This window comes from Sinohyriopsis cumingii, chromosome 11 (assembly GCF_028554795.1).
Source record: "Sinohyriopsis cumingii isolate HCF-2022 chromosome 11, ASM2855479v2, whole genome shotgun sequence".
In the NCBI taxonomy this organism is placed as follows: Eukaryota; Metazoa; Mollusca; class Bivalvia; order Unionida; family Unionidae; genus Sinohyriopsis; species Sinohyriopsis cumingii.
In genome coordinates, this window is record NC_142971.1 from 99,361,075 (window position 1) to 99,379,428 (window position 18,354).

The 18,354-nt window shown below is 32.2% G+C and overlaps 1 protein-coding gene across 1 annotated transcript in view; it reads left to right on the top strand.

The window, feature by feature from the left end:
* LOC149789099 (uncharacterized) overlaps window positions 1-17,318 on the top strand; it is an 80,659-nt gene extending 63,341 nt beyond the window's left edge. The window contains exons 10-12 of the mRNA XM_089975298.1: window positions 6,981-7,056; window positions 7,498-7,544; window positions 9,405-17,318. Coding sequence (XP_089831424.1) covers window positions 6,981-7,056; window positions 7,498-7,544; window positions 9,405-10,451 — 1,170 coding nt within the window. The 3' untranslated portion in view covers window positions 10,452-17,318. The remainder of the gene's footprint in view (window positions 1-6,980; window positions 7,057-7,497; window positions 7,545-9,404) is intronic.
* The last annotated feature ends 1,036 nt before the right edge of the window (window positions 17,319-18,354 follow it).

Consider the following 18,354-nt stretch of genomic DNA (forward strand, 5'->3'; position numbering starts at 1 on the left):
TCTTACCCACGTGACAGAAATCTGATTTTCTAACCTTACTTTTCTTATCTCAGTCTGCTTGTGTATGCCTGATTTTTTGTGTCCACATGCTAGGAACATCTTTTATCAGGGGATGCAACCCTTGTTGTCCTCTGCTATGTCTGATAGAAATGTCTTAAAATCAAACAAACACTGATACTTTAACAAATTTATGAAAATATTTTGGAATAAAAAGACATAACTTCCACAAAAAAAAAAACAACAAACAACAGAGATAAATTAAAAAGAAAATGGACAGCAAGTTAGGATTACCTTGACTCTTTAAGTTAGGAGTACAAGAAAAACAAATGTTTACCATCCTCTGAGTACATTTTCCATGTAAACAATTTTTTTTAATGGTGGAACTTTCCCCAAAAAGTTGCTAAACTAGTAGTTTATAGAAACTCACCAAAGTATGAGACAAAAGACCTTTCCTTCTCAGTAAATGGAACAAAAATGAAATAAAGGTGTCTCTAACCTGAGCAACCAGCATCTGAGAAAATAACAAAACCAGGCGAGGATAAAAAATGTGAAAGGGTGACAGAGAGCAGAATTACGGAAGCGGGTGAAACATTTGTTGTAAATAATTTAGAGCATGAAAATTTGAATACAAAACACAAAACAATGGAACACATAAAGGTTCTTCAAGAATATCTGAAAAAAGAATGAGAGACATTCCATACATTAAGTACAAGTGCCTGACCTCAACAGTGTTCTCTCAAGATGTTTCCTTTCCATTTATCAGAATGAATGCAAAGAATTAAAAAGGCCCATATAGTGACTACTCTTGCATACGTACGTTGAACTGAAAGGTTAATGCATGAGCAAATAGAAAGATGTATGAAGCATTTTAGTTAATTTCAGTTTTGTTAGATGGGAAATGAATTTGCGAATTAATAAATTAATGAATGAATCAAATAATTAACTGATTACCCATAATGCATGATGTAATGAACAAGACTCTTACTCACAGACATTATAAAATAAAAAACTTCACTCATAAAGCAACTTAAGGTCTCTCCAACATGGATCAGAAATGATAAATCCAATACACTTGTCAATCCAAGTGGATCACTTATTCCATCTACATTATTTCACAAGCAGATTTCCATGTAGCATATCCATGCACTAGTAATAGCAAAACTTGCCATATTTCCAGGACAGAAAATATAAATTTTCCCAAGAAACCATGAACTAGAAAGCTCCTGACATTGTTATTAGCTAAGTACTGTGTCTGGAATATCTTTCATACACTGGGGTAATATTACAATCACTATCAGTTATAATTTCAGTATGTCACAAACAGTTTCCTTTATGCCAAAGAAAATTAGAGTTATATATGATAGTGACACTGATTCCTTATTGTCAATAAATAATCGGTTGCATGGTCAATTGTTCTACATTTTACTGTTTGTAAAAGCTGTATATCCAATATCATATCATTGGCTATCTTAGAATATTTTTCCAAATTAGAGTTGATGAAAGTTAAAAGTTAACTTTGTAAGAAATTAATTATTTATTCTTAATTTCTTGTGACATCCATCAATTATATCTCAGAACTATCAAATGTTTTTGTCTTGTTATTTGTCATGCCACAGTCCTCATTAACATATTCATATTACTGCACTGTACAAAAAATTGCACTTGGCTTGAGACCTTTCAGTGCAATACTTTCAACACATAACAATTATAACGGTTAAATTGTTGCTTTTGGGGGGGTGAGGGTTTATAAGCAGCATCTATAATTGGATTCTGCAGACATAGCTAATTTGATTTTCATAAAACATTTTAAAAACAATGACCTATAGAAAAATGTGAGGAAATAATAATGCCTTTTGAATATACTGTTTGTGTTCAATGTTCTGTAGTATATAGCAAATTTTTTTAATTTTAACTGAAAAAAAATTGGGTGGGAAAAATAATCTGCCAAGGGATTTACACCAGGACAAGAAATTCCCAGTCACATGGTTTCCTTCCAGAGCCTTGCAAGGAGACAAATATTGTTAACTCCCTGATATGGATCTCTTTGTCTCAATACAAACCACAACATAGATTTTATAATTCATGTTTGGTTGGTCCTAAATATAAAGATGCTTCTCATTCAGTGGCCATCGGAAAATCTTCTTGTTGCTGCTTCTCCTGAACAGATCATTGTGTTGTCATAGGGTGTTTCTAAAAGATTTTTTTTAATCACTAGTTGGTCATAAATGAAATGGTGACCCTGAGTTGTCCAGTATGATCATCTTGCATCCATCTTGAAACTCATGTTATCTCTACACCTGAACAGATAGTCCTCAAATGAATACAGAATTTTCCTGTTTTGATAGGATTCAGATATTTAAAAAGGTAATGAAACCATCCTGTTTTGGAGGGGTCTAATTTTGTGTTTTGTTACACTCTCAGCCAAGTCATACTAAAACACTGTGGACTAAATTATCAAAATATATATTAGAGATATTTTAGAGGTCTTGAGTAATTTTTTTTTAAGTATTCAGAATAAAACTAATTGTCATTTATTTCTGATGTGTCCAATGCTACTGACCATTTGACTGATCATAAAATGCCAACATGAAATATTGGGAGTTTCTGTTAGTCATAATTGAAATTAAAAAACATAAAAATAAATTTGTGTGACTAGTTTTTGCATTTTCTGTATGCTTCTCGAAGTGTGTAAATATTTTCATGACAGTAGTCCTGTTAATAACTATCAAGTAAAGATATTTATAAAATAATAAAACTTATCTTGAAAATAATCATTACCAGTTTAATTGTACAATTTACATCCAAATAAATGGGTACAGCAATTGGTAGTCCTATGGCCTCTTCATATGCTTCCCTTTCACTGATAAATTAAAACAAGATTTTCTTGAAAACAAGAATTGTAACCCCACCATTTGGTTAAGATTTTTAGATGACATTTTTATGATTTGGAACCATTTGAAAGAAGAACTACACAAATTTATTGATTTGCCAAAATAATTTTTTTCCCATTATTAAATTTACTTTCACAGCATGCACAACATGATTATCATCTACATACAAACATGATGAAAAATTCTGATGATTCTATCTTTACAAATGTTTATGTCAAAGAAACTAATATTTACCAGTATGTGGATAATTCATCTTACTATCACAGGTCATGTTAAAACAGTATACCTGATAGCTAGGTAAATATTGATGTATCATTTCAGATAATTGTCAATTATAAATTCTTTGAATGAATTAAAAATATATTTCCAAAGCAGGAATTATCCTATACATGTAATTGATTCTGCTTTAAATAAAGCTTGTAGTCTTACTCTGAATGGTGCTTTAAAAACAGCAATAATAATAATAATAATAATAATAATGATGACTTTATTAAAAAAGGGTAACACAATTAGATAAGAACTAATCTACCTTGAGGCCCTCATACAAAGGTATTTATTTATTAGCTGTGTCTCTGAAGCCACTGGATATATTGGGTTTGGAAGAAGGAAAGAGTGGACATTTCTAATCTCAACTGAAATACTATTTCAGAGCAGAGTTCCAGAGTATTGGAACTTTTTTAAAAATAATTCCTTATTTGGTTTGGGAATTTTATACTGTTTGGTTGACATGAATTGCAGGTGGGGAGTATTGCCAGGTAGCCTATACTGGAATAGTGATTGTAAATATTCAGGAGCACTATTATTCGATATCCTGTACATTAATTTGGCTTTTGTCAAATGGATTTAGTCTTTAATAAGTATTATGTTTAACTTACCATCTTAATTTTCCTTGCTTTCTTTCTGGATTGATATTAGCCCAAATGCTCTTTTTTGAAGATGTGCCTGAGCTTTGCTATGTTTTTATCATTTTATTTACCCCATTCTATATTACAGTAGTTTAAATAGGGTTGTATGTAACTGTTATAAAATAGTTTTCTGTGCCTTTCAGGAAAAGAATGTCTCACTGAGAAGCCATAAAATGTGTGTGTGTGTATGTATGTATGTATGTATGTATGTATGTACAAATGCAGTTCTAGAAGGCCTCATGAAGATTGGTCATTTGACCAAATGAAGTTCTTCTTGAAATACTGTCATTATTATTAGGTTATTGTCTGTCAAATTACCAATTAAAGTGCTGTGCTCACAGTCACATGATTACAGGAAGTCTTTACTAGAGATATAATACACTGGCAGCAAGACATAAAATGAAATTTTTGAAAAATGTCTGTTATGCATTTTTTTGACTAATAATTGTGAGTGATGGGAGACACACCTCATCTCAGGAGGAAAACCATCCCAGTTAGGAGGTTTACATTTATGGACAAATGTTGTAGCTCTGGTTGATTGATGTGTAAAGGCTTTGTTGACTTTGATGCATGTATGGTTAGCCAAATTCTGTACCAACAGCTACATATTATCTTTTCAAGAGTGCCTGAATAACACTCAATAGAAATATTGATATGAGCAATGTGACTATTCAAAGTTTTAACATTATGATTACCTTGCAAGTTGGAGTTGGAATTTCTGGTAATTTAGTTGGTTTATAGTTGTTCCCTTGTAAACTAATTACCAGTAAGTATTGCATAGTATAAATTTTGCCTTGTGTTTTGTTTTGTTTTTCAAAATGCTGCCAAACTTGGTAAGTAAATAAACGAATATCTGAATTGATTTTCTGTTTGAATATTTGCAATAAAATATTTTGATTTAAATGTTCAGCTATCATCTATCCTAAAAGACATGGTCCTAAATGAAAAAAGGTGTCCAATGGACATGTACTCTGATAACCAACAAGGCTGCCATGTGGACCATCTTGAATTTTGTTTACTATTATGCATATTAATACTTGTTATCAATTAAAGATGTATGATCTCTTATTGTTCCTAAGTGAAATTGATGCTGATCTGACATACATCATGACCACCAAATGTTGTTATTGGTACTTTTAAATTAATAGAAATGACCATAGCTTCATGAGGTTTTCACCAAAGGATTTCTTATTATATATGGTTGGTCCTAAATGAAAATAATGCATATCTAGCATACATTGTGGTTGGCGTGGTAGCCAATTTGAAAATCTTGTTATAGGTACTTATGAAAGGATGGATGTAGTATCATGGTTTTTTTCATTAAAGATGCCTTATGATGTCTGGTTGGTCCTGAATGAAAAAGTGCCAGTATGGCAGCCAATATGACCATGGTGGTTGCCATCTTGAAAATATTATTACAGATACTGGTACTTCACCTGAATGGATGGTCATAGTGGTATGGTTTTCACTGAAACACTTACGATAAATAGTTGGTCCTAAATGAAATTGGTGCCAATCAGACAGGTATTGTGTTAACATGTTAACTCAGATATAAAGAAAATAGTATTTTATTACCAAATTTGTTTTGTTAACTTTCTCAGGAATATAAAGATGGTTTCACTCTTCAGAATTTAAAAAGAAAAAATGGACTTAAATGGAATTACTGTAAATTATTTTCAACTGGTTCAGCACCAGTTCTTTCTAGCAGCTCTTGTTAGTAACGGTGCTCATATTTGAATATAGGTTGGCATCATTTTGTAAAGTAAAAAGGTCTTCATGAAAGGGTGCTTTCTAGCAAAATTGATCAGTTTTACATTTTTTGAGACATTTTGTACTTTTTTGATATTTTTATTAATAGTGGCCTTGTTTAATGGTGGGTTGGTAGCATTTAAAGGCTTTCATATCAGGATGACTTCTCTCAGATTTGGTTAAATTCTATTAGGTAGTTCTTGAATAGAAATTGTTTAAAGGTTTTTCTGTATTGAGACACTATAGCCATATCTGATGGTAGATTGGCATCACTTGTAAAAATTTGAAAGGTCTTTATACCAGGATTCTCTGTGTCAAATTTTGTCAAATTCTTTTGAGCAGTTTTGGAGAAATATTATATAGGTTGCTCAGTTTTAATAATGGCAGCCATAGTTAATGGTGGATTGGCATCATTTATGCAGACTTTAAATGCTTTTATGCAAGAATACCTGCATCAGACTTTTTTAAAAACTCGTGCAGTGATTTGAAAATAGCAGTTGTTGATGGATGATGCACACCAGATGAAAAGTCATAAAAATGTTCACATGGTCTTTGGGCCAATGATCTTAAAATGATTTATTATTTCCATGCTTTTCTTAAAAACATTGGGGATATTGTAGTATCCTACATCTGCCCATGTGTCTGTCAATAATCATTTCTTCTAATCTGCTTAATGGAATTTGCTAAACTAGATTCATAGGCAACCTATGTGGCAACCATCTCCGAGAGGGTTATGATTTTCGGGTTTCTCCCCTGGTATCCTAAGGAGGGAGTCAGAATGTGGAAAAATTGCAATTAATGTGACATGCTGTAGTTTTTTTGTGTACAAAACTTTGTTCAAAACATTAGTAGGAGGATGACATTTAATATGTTTAATGGATTTGTGTTATGACCCCTATGTCATGGTCGGTTGGGGTTGATGTCAGGTGGATACAGTAGTCACGTAATAAAGAGCATAGAGATTTGCCATGTTTTTTATACCTCATCTCTTTTTGGATTTCAGTCTGTTGCAATAGATAAAAGGTAGAATGCAGTCATTGTGCACATGTATTATTGCGCAAAGTCAATGTATGAAGTTGTAGATGACCCTGGGGCTGCCTTCTGGCAGGGATAGATTCCAAAAGAGTATGAGCTGTGAGGATTATGATAATGAGCCGTGGAAGTAGCTTGTGTTTGTCAAATGTTTCCATAGATAATCATTTTTGCTGTTTAAACAAAATGCTAGTTCCAGTCATCATCATGGCATCCATCCTTAGTAAACTAATAACTAGATATTCAAAATGAAAGATGTTTCATATCTTTCCCGAAATATTATGACTGACACTTGTATGTTGTCTTTTAAATTTTTTATTAATTCCATGATATAAAGAGTGAATATTAAATCTGAATTTAAAAAAACGAATGTTATTTCATCTTGATTATCTTATCTATACAGGTTTGTCAGCTAGATGATCAGGACATGTGTGACAATATATTTAGTCAAGACACTGATACAGCGAAACAATATGCTGGTAAGTACTAACCTTATTCTATGTCTAGATTTTACTTTATTTCTATTGTATCAATTATTTTAACTGATTTTATCATTAGAATGACTAGAAAGTCATTTTCAGCTCAACTTTTAGTCCTCTCCTATTAGATTTTGACACATGATGAAATTCAAAATAAGAACATAAAGTGATATTCCCCTGGATCTTTATTGTTTTCTTCCTATCAGTTTTGATCACTTTTAAAGCTAATTATCATATTATCTACCAGAATAGTAAATTTTAAGTTGCAGTTTCAGTTGAATAATTAACACAATTTTGAAGATATAAATGTATCAGTGAAGGACTTATTTTCATTTTTAACCAACACAATAAGAGTCTGTGAAAGTATTGCTCAAATGTATCACATGTTACCAATAAGAAATTTCTTCTAAAGTATGTCTTAAAACCATTTTCTTTTTACAGATTTAGATGAAGCTGATATTTACATGATTTCTTTAGGATATGATCAGGTAAAAAAAAGTATATTTTGAGGAAAATTTATATGAAATTTGAATGTAATGCTATCTGCCTCTGGCAGTAGAGCAAAAAAGTTGAAATGAGCACAAATGATAACAATTCTTTTTTAAACAAAATTAAATATAACAATAAGAAATTGTATCATGTTGTGCAGATTTGCATCTACTTAAATAAACAACATACATGTTTATCATTTGCCACTAGAAATTTCAGTGAAAATGTGATGGTTATATGATAAACAATATTGAATTATGCAGTCATGTTAGGCATATCCCCCAATTTACAATTACTAATGCATGTAATGTATTTGGTCTAATGTTGTAAAATGAATTACAGTTTATTTCATGCTGTCAAATTTTAGCTTGAATTCTCAATTAGGCATATTTATGATGAAATCTGTAACTATTTCAGGGTCAAAGCAACCATTTACAGACTTTGATAAGAACCAAGAGTATATAATATGTCAGTTTAAAATCATCCAATTTTGTTATTAATTTTATACTTGAATTATAACTGATATGTAGATTATAGATGAAGTCATGAATTCACAAAGAAAGTAAAGTAGTCTAGCAAACAAATATTGGTTCCTGCACTTACTTTTTTTAATACTTATTATCATTTTTAATGTATACATCAGCAAATCTAATTCATATCTTATATCATAGGGATGATGGAATCTGTGATATATTTGTGGGTGCCACTTAAGCAACTATTTGGCTTGCATGACAATTTTGTGCCCAACAAAGCAAGAATATTGATTTTTTCCCATTTTACTCATTATCATCTTTTGCATTTCAAGCAAAAAATGGTTAAACTTGAACATAGTGTGCAGATGATGTAAATTTGGTAGTATTAATAGCAGTTGTTTAACTTTATGACAAATAGTTATAAAACTGTCATGGTATCTCAGTCAGGTACTTGTTCATATACTTAATATGTCCCGCTTCTTGTAACAAGCTATACTCTCACAAATTACCCTTAAGTTTCTGGTGGCAACTTAACATTAGTACTTGATAGTGGTGTGACAGTTAATCAGAATAATCAAAGATTAGTCAGAAAAGTCAAACATGCAAGGATTTTGGTCTTAGTTTTCAGTAGATCATTTTAAATGATTCCAAGTTTTCTTCTGTTTTAACACTTCTAATCATAATGCTTTCTCAGCATCACAAGCAAACATGTATGTTAGATTATTGATAGACCATTTCAGACACATACTGTTATTGGTCACCAGTTATCATTATCAGCCAATCATAGTTTTTATAAGGTAAGTAGATAACCTTAAGACAGTGATAATTTCCTGAAAAATATAGAAAATATCTCCAACCAATTAATATCAGTAGTTTACCTGTTCTGATCATTATTCTTTAAATTTCAGCTGATTTACATGACTAGTGGATAGTGACATTGCAGTTAGCATATAATATTTGAATAAAATATATGATCAGAATAATGTTATTCCATGGATTTTTCACAAATAGTTCTCACTGAAAAATCAGTTTTTGACCCATCAAGTTTTGTTAACTTTCCTCATTACATAGAGATAATTTATGGTAACCAGTGAAAAAAATCTTGTGTTCACAATGTCTCAGTTAACTGCTTTTTTATATTTCCCATTATATGCATATTAGCCATATATTACCATCAAATATGGCTTTTGTTCTTAAATTATTACATTTATTTTCCTTGACAGTACTTGGAATTCATATTATATACAACAGTTCATTATTCATCTCTGGTTATAAATGTCATCATAAGTCTGGTTAGTTGCAGTATACCCACTTGACCTTAGTGATGGTTTGGTTGATATGCAGTGATTTTAACAATTAACAAAGGTAACATTTGTTCTCATACAGGTGGAAAATGTTCCACTACCTGAGGATGGAAAGGCTTCAGCAGATGACACTTCTGAGCCAAAGAATCCACCATCACCTGCCAACAAATACATATCTTATGAAGATTTATCAACAGCTGAAGTGCATGAGGACATAAAAATAAAACAATATGCTGGAAATACAGACAGGTTGGCTGGATCTGCAAGTCTATTACATTCAAAACCCTGTAAAAATTCAATCTGCCTTGATCAGAATAGAGGAGATATTGATACAGAAATGGTTGAAATGCCCCACAGAAATATATTCAATCAATATGAGATGACAGATGAACAGTTAAAGTTACAGACCACAGAAGTTAATCAAGATTCTTCACAATATCAGTCTTCATATGAAAAGTTGGATGAAAAGGTTAATCCTCAAATATCTAAAGCCGATATGAAAGAAATGCACAAATCTGCAAATCCTGAGCAGTTAGATAATATTGCTGAGTCTGTAGTCTCTTGTGCAAATCAAAATGCATTTCATCAAAACCACATGGAATCAGAGAATGAAGTCCCAAATAAAACATGCAAAGTGTTCACAACTATTTCTTGCAGTAAAACTGATGATTCTGCCTTTTGTGAGGGCTTAAGTAGGCCTAACCTATCTAGAGATGAAGTGGGGCTGGATTTCACAAAAGATGCTACTTTGTATGATGGTGTTTTGACAGAATATGATCTTTTTAATGAAAAGAATGACCAGTCTAAAAGATCTTTCACTGATATGGCCACATCTCCGATTGTAACCGAGAAAATTTCAAGATCTGCACAATGCAGTCCAGAACTCACTGACAAGTATTCTGTCATTCCCATTATACCAAGACTTGCAGCACTGACTCAGAAAACTCTGTCAGTGAAACCCATTTCTTATTATTACAGGCAGTTGGTTCTGAAAGAAATCAATCATGTCTCTGGTCAAACAGAAATTCTGAATCCTAAGCATTCTGATCTGTCCAGTAGTGAAATTTTAACAAGAGCATCAAGTAAGATAGAGCCAGGCATTGACTTCATTGAGATCAGTAAAAGCTAGTCTTTGAAATTAAAGTTTTTAGGTAAGCAAACACATTGAAATGTCAGTTCAGATTGTAATTACATATATGAAATTGAGAATGTACTCCAGCTAACATTTATTTTTTTACATAAACTGCCAACTTTTTACTTCCTAAATGGTTGTCCACTTTACTGATCAATTAATATATTGAAACACTGAAACATATTATAAAGTGTACTAATTTGATGAATTTTTTTACTCACCCATTTTTTCAAATGCCATCTGTATATATAGAACAGTTGGCAAAAGCTGTTTCAACATTAATGTAATTTTTTAGAGAATATGAAGAAAAAAACATCAACCAAGTAATACAACATTTTCATGGAATATGATATCTGTCAGAACTTGATATTTGTTTTGGTTAATTTGTGTGCCCTACCATGACAGTGGTTGGGGCATTTTGTGTTACCCTTGTCTATCCATGCATCTATCAATTCATTACTGGTTAGTTTGGTTGTTTGTTTACCATTAGGTCAGTTTTCAGGCACTGTGGTGGGGCAACCATGTTTCTTGAACAGTTTTATACCCTACTACAGGTTGTAGGAGTATATACCAATTATATTTGCTTTTAGATCAAGTCCAACTGCAAACATCATAGACTCTAATCTGCTATTGTATACAGTTCAGACATCAGGGTATACATTGTTTGCTCTTCTGATTACTCCTAGCAGCTGCATAGCCCTAGATCTGCCATATGGGTATGTACAGATTGCAATTGGACTTATAAGTGATTATATACAATAATCTAATTCTTGCCAGTGTGCCCATCTGTCTGTCACACCTTGTTTACCTTTTGCATTAAAGCCAATTTTCAGGTACTGTGATGGGGTTTCTCTTCTTTCTTTTCTGGTTAAATACTGCTTCTTTTAATGTGTTGAAAGTGATTATAATTACTGGATATTTGCTTTGTTTATGTATCATTGTGATGTATTGAGAAAGAACCTTATGATTGTTTAATTACGTCCAATTGTTTGAACAAAAGACAGTAAAGAATGTAATAAACATATGCAGTTAATTTTGTTCTCTGTTGACAAGTAATGATTGTTAAAAAAGTATTCCCAATGTATTTATATGTTCAGTGTAACTAAATAAATAGCAAGTTGCACTCTGCTACATATTGCTGGTGAAGTTCAGTTGTAAAATTAGTTTGATACAGTGCTGTTGCATTTGTTTTTCACTTAGAAAGATATGAAATTTTGAGCTATTTATTTTTTAGAGACAGGAGGGATTGTTAAGCATGGCTCGAAGAAAGTTCTCAGTAAATGAATTTTGAACTTCAAAGATTAAACTGTTAACATTTGTACCACACATTTGTAACCTGTTGGAGCCATAATTGTTGAACTTTACTTTTTGTGACCTTTTTGTTCTTTGCACTTGACATGTTTTTACATTTCAGGAATTTTGAGTCTAAACAAAGTTCCTTCTACAAACACCTTTGCTAGCCAAGGTTTTGTTAGATTGGGACCATGGTTGGTAAAGATGGTCCAAATACTAGATGAGATAGAGGGAGGTTCCAAGGACTCAAATGTGTTTATTCCTCCCATCCCTGGATCTCTCTGTCAACAATTAAATTACCTTACTGAGAATTGCTGGATTTCAACCAAATTTTGGTTGTGAGCTTTATATTGATGAGGCCCTGGAAAGGGGTTTAATTTTGAGGGTTTAATTTTGAACCTTCTTAGCTGTTATTTAGATGAGCTATGACTTGATTGCATCAATGCCAAGTTTTGTTTGTGCAAAGCAACTACACTGGGAATGGTTGGATTTCAACCAAATTTGGTATGCAGCTTTATGTTAATAAGGCCTCAAGGAAGTTCAATTTCCAGCCTTCCACAGCATTATTTACAGGAGTTATGGCTTCTGAATGCCTAATCTTCAAACTTTGATATATACAGGATGAATTTAAAGTGAATAATTAGATTTCAAGATGTAACTTTATCTGACCTTAAACAAGTTTGATTTCCAGCTTTATACAAAATCATTTTAAAGGAGTTATAGCTCCTGAGTGCCCATCCACATAACTTTGGCTTCTACAGCACAACTTTACTGAGGATTGTTGGGTTTTAGATTTGACTTTGGATTTAACCATAAATGAATTTGATTTCCAGACTGGTACAAAATCATATGTGGGAGTTATGGCCCCTGATTACCCATTTACCTAACTTTGGTTTCCATGGCATTATGTTACCAAAGATGGATGGACTTTAAGATAATCTGACATGCAGATTTATCTTGATGAGACCTTGAAATAACTTTATCACCAGCATTCTATGACATCATTTACAATAACTATGGCCATTGACATATCACTAAACAGTTTTTTATGATTGCATGTGGCCATGGAGTACATTTTTTATTGTAGAGACATCCATACATTATCACCATGCTTCTCCAATATTTGCAGTGGTGTCAAGAACAAATGATTTAATGTTCTATGAACAAGGGGATGATTCTAGTGCAGAAACACATTTGTGCTAGCAAGGTCTTTGACTATAGTGTACAAGAGTGACTGCTTATTTTTTCCTAACTCAGTTTTTCGTCATTTTGAGACATTTTCATGGCAGTGATTTTGTTATTAATCAGCCTCTTTATAATCCACTTTCATCTTCATTAAAGTAATATTTTGGATGAAGTAATCACTGCTGTATATATGAAATATTTTCAGTTTTGTTCAGTATAGGTTCTTTACAAGGTTGAAAACCATGAGTTTTAGGGATTTTCAAACATAGTGTGACTCTAAACTAATAAATTGGTCCCCAGACCTTCAGCTATTTTGATGGAACTTTATCCAGATCCACAGCTTGTCAACCAGTATTCAAGTCCAAAGCTCAACGGTCAAGGTTATTAGTAGGGAATAGTTCGTTAAGAAGGATGAATCATGTGCCCTCTGTGTTACATCTGTTGCTAAATTTAGTATGCAGCTTTAAATTGATTAGACTTTGAATGAATTTTATTTCTAACATTCCAAGTTTTCATCTACCAGAGTTTTGGCCCCTGATTGCCTAATCTGCTAAACTTTGGTTTCTGCATTATAATTTTACCCATGGTAAAAGAATTTCAACCAGATTTGGTGTGCAGCTTTATATTATTGAGAACTAAGATCTTGATAATTTTCAATTGTTTACTTAAAATGAGATATATTGCAAGATGAGAATATCATTGGTTATATTATTTGCTCACCTTTCCATTAGTTTGTACCCCACATTCTGATTTTATAAACGAAAAGCATCATGGGTATAAAAAATGCACAAAATGTAATCATTTCATTCATCAAAATATATAATTTGTAATCTAATTGTTGCCAGTTAGCCCGTAACATTGTCATCTTGTTGGCATTTCAAACCAGACAGAAGCTGTTTAATGTAGATGACCGGAAAGACTGCTCACTGTTCTTTCCTGGTTTCAAGAACTGTCCATTTTCAGTAAAACCTCTTGTCATCATCTGACATTTGCAGGGTCAGGTTTTATTATTTCTAAACCAAAGCTGAAATAAACAGGTTTAACTCTTTTATACATGTGATCAAACAGATGTAATTTCCTAAGTTAAGGAAATTTGTGGAACTGTTAGGAGCTTACTGAAGATGGCAATCTCCATTATATATGTTGTCTGAAAAAAATAAGACTTGTCCATGCAAACATGGCAACCATGCTACTAAAGAAACCCAGTGTTTGGCTTTTAAATATCAAAAAGTGTACATTGTTATGGTCCACCTGGCAACACTCAGATAGAAATTATAAATTGATGAACTAAATGACAATTGTGTGCACTTTTTAAATTCATAATGCTTTTTGTTTTTAAAATTGGAAGGGGGCACAAACAGGCTGGTAAGTGAATACTATGGTGTAGTGATTATCCATTTTTTCCAGTTTTGCTTTATGTGTTGCTTATTACTGACAAACTCATGTATTAGTTTGATTGCCAGTATTTTAAATCATTTTGGTGCATTTTTATTGGATTCACCCTCTTTTGTTTCCATAAGATAGCATTGTTTAAGACCCTGCTGAACAAATTGTAGCACATGATGCTCTTTGTAAGTTTTTTTGCTAACAACTTTTCTTGTTAATTCAAAAATCATACATTTGTGTTTTCTATTTCATCATGATTATTTTTAGAGTGAAAAATGCTATATGATAATGTTTATTTTCTTTAGCAAGCAGATGTATTCTTCTATGTTCAAATACCAATATTTATGTTAAAAATAGTATATTTTGAATACTGTTACTTGAATGAATTTCTTAGTTTGATGAATTCTAAATTTATTGTGAGAAGAAAATACAGTACAGCTCACATGATTTTTCAACCCCAACCACCCAAATTTCGTGGTGGTGGACTTAATCCCTATATTTTTGGTCCATGGTGGAGGAATCAAGACCTACAAATCACCACCTTTGAGGCTTGGTCAGTATTGTTAATTGACATTTGAACAATCAATGAATGAAGACACCACCTCCACCCCTTTTCCCCCACCTCCAGGGAAAGACTGAGACATCAAGAGTGATTTATAACCAAGTACCATTCGAATAATCAGTCATCTTTATTTTTGTCATATATTTGGACAATTGAAAAAAAAAGTCTGTGTGTGTGTGACTTGGATTTTTAATGTAGCTTTAACAATTTTTTAGTCATATCGCTACGATGTCTGCAGTGTGGCAGTTCATAGTGATATCCAGCAATGGGGCATCATGCCGCAGACATGTAGCATAATGTCCCACCCAGTCACATTATCCTGATACCAGGCCAACCAATCCTAACACTAATCTCTTAATGCTGAGCACCAAGTGAGGCAGCTGTTAGTATCATTTTTGTAAGTCTTTGGTATGACTCGGCCAGGGATCGAACCCATGACCTCCCACATCTGGAGCAGTATAGAAAAAAGAGCAAATATTTTATATATTCATTGAGTGTATGTTTAGAAAAAGTTAATCAATTTCTTTTGCATTAATTTTATGCTTTTACTTTATTCAGTGAAATCTGAACAGACTTACACACTGACTTGATGAGAAGTACACCTTGTTGAGCTTCTCTTGAAAGCCATAACTTTATCAAATTGTTCCAATGGAAAAATAATCCTCTGATATTTGGACAGTTATATTCCAAATTGACTACTGCTTCTGTTTTACAAAATAAAAAACAATAAAAATAAAACACAGAATTTACACAGAAATGCAAACCATGTGCTAGTCCTTAAGCAGTAATGGCACTGTCACAAGACTGAATATTAACAAATTCGAACTAGTTCATTTCTGACTGCATATATTCTGTATGGCACTGACCGTTGCATGTATGGGGCAAGAAAGTTATTTCCAAATGGGATATTTTTGCACTTTTCATCACAAGATAAAAAAATTTAAAAGAAAATGAGGAATGAAGTGTCTATTTTTATACTGCAAAACGGAGCAGGGCAGTTGCTTTGAAGCATTTACCCCACCCCCTCTTTCAATAAATGGAATGGTCTCTCCCAAATAAAGACTTGATTTCAGCAGATATTTACAGAAATCATGTCAGTAATCATTCTTAACACTGTTATAAAATATTGACAAGGATTAGCAACAAAAGATGATATCAATTTCAAGTTGGGAAAGGAGATTTTATCGTACTTAGCCATCCAACTTATCATGTTGTAACAGCCCAAATTGGTCCCGCCATCAGCAACAGTAGCTTGACAACTGTTCATAATTAGTCTGAATTCATTTTATCAATGATAGGAATAATAATGTGGAAAATTGTCAAATCTCAGATATTTAGTTTTAATTTCCAACAAATTTAGGACATTCTGCATTTATGTATTGTTTCCACATGTAACTATTATTTTCTCCTTTTTATGTGGGGAAAATTTTTTAAAAAAAATTTCTCATAATAGAAAATAATAGTAAATTATTTGGAAATTATATGTCAGTAACCTAACCATAATATTGATCTATTTCTTATAATTATAATGATGCAGATAACAAAGCATGCAGTTTCCTGTTTGTGGTTGTTGGAGCATTTGGTTATTGAGCCCCTAAAAATGTGAACTAATTTATTTGAATAGTGTTTGCCATGTTTTTGTATGTGGTATATTGCTTTACAGCAGTGGGTGGTTCTGGTGAAAGAGGAGCTAATACTGAATAATACTTTTTATGGGGTAAGGCAGGGGGCAGGGAGGATAACCAAGGGTGGGTGGTGGTCCCAAAAAGTTTGGAAACCACTGCTTTACAGCAGCGTTTACTGTGAATAAAGTACACACCACACATACACAAACTTTGTACTTTTATGCACAACACATATACTAACTTTCTTCTTTTTTCCTCCAATGAAGGTATAATGTCTAATATAATTTTTCCTACATGATGCTGTACAGTCTAGTGGTTCTTTTCTTACCACTTACAAACATTTCCAGGTTTTAGTTTCTGTGTGTGTACATCTATAATCAACAGATTTGCATAGTTTAATTCTGAAGATTGCCTAAAATTTGAACATGTCAAGCATAAAAAAATTCTCAGTTTTAATTTTGCCTTATTTATGAAATTCAAAACATAAGCAAAATCACAAAAACTTTCATGGTATCTTTTTAATTTTGTGTGAACAATGGGGCTGCTAATTGAAGAAAGCTAGGCGATCAGGAAATACTTACACTGTTACCAAAGCATGTACAAAAAAATGTTTCTTTTGTTAAGTTCAACTGATTACGATATCTTGCATGCTCACTTTATTGATTTGGATTTCATATTTTATGAGAAAGAGATGAACTTTACTAAAAACAGGTAATGATCTAGAAATACTATGGAACAGGTTATTGTCATTTTTCTGTCATATGCGTAATATGCAGTAGGAAAATGAACAGAGAAGTAAAACATTTGATCTGATGCTCAAGTTTATTTATTGATGTAAATTTGTGTGTATATAATTGATGTACAGTATTTACATACAGTAGATATTTATGTTTATCCCAGTTCAAGTAAATCTTGATATAGATGAATTCTATAATTTCAGTTGGTAAATTTTAAAAGGCAGGAATTAATTTGAGAAAAGGTAGTTCTTCAGAGAGGTAGCCAAATGATCAAGTGCTGTTAATAACATAAGGTCAAATTACATCTTTGTATGTAGTTTAGAGCAAGACTTTGTCTATTTAAAACTAATCTGACTGATGCAAGGAATAGAAGACAATAAACAGATAAATGCAAAAAAATTGACTTTTATTTAACAAGAATCAAGTAATGGAATAGCCTATGGTTATTCAGTAAGAATCATTTATCCCCGAGTACATTGTTATTGTCAAACAAATCAGCAGAAGAGCTGCTGTTGTGCCTTTAGAATATCAGTTCACACACAAAATTGTCATGACAATAGGAATAAAAAACTATTTTGATAGATTCTGTTACACTAGGTTATTATTTTGCACTTTGAAAAATGTCCACCTGCTTGTATATAGCATGACTATTTTGATCATTTGTGATTGTAAAAGAAGCACTACTATGATAATTAATACAAAATAGTATAGTTAAAATTAAAATTAAAGATATGAAATCTTAATGATTCTTTTTTTTAGCAATAATGTTTGCTTTTGCATGTTGATGCAGCAATCACCAGAATCATGCTTTCTCAAGTTTCAGTTACTTAATCGAATGTCAGAAGAAATCGTTCATTATTTTAGTGAGAACTTGTGCACGTGACAATCAGAATTTGTGGTATGACATTTATCGCTCATTCCATTGCAGGAAGTAAAATATCCCTGACTCTTTTATGATCACTTAAAAAGTTTACTGTGTGGACTGGAACAGAAATAAGTACATGAATGCTTCTATAGATTCAGATGAATTAGTACTGATGAATTTTTTTATAGTTATTGTGCAAATATAATATTAATACAGTTGGTGAGGTACTGTTATTATGTTAATATTA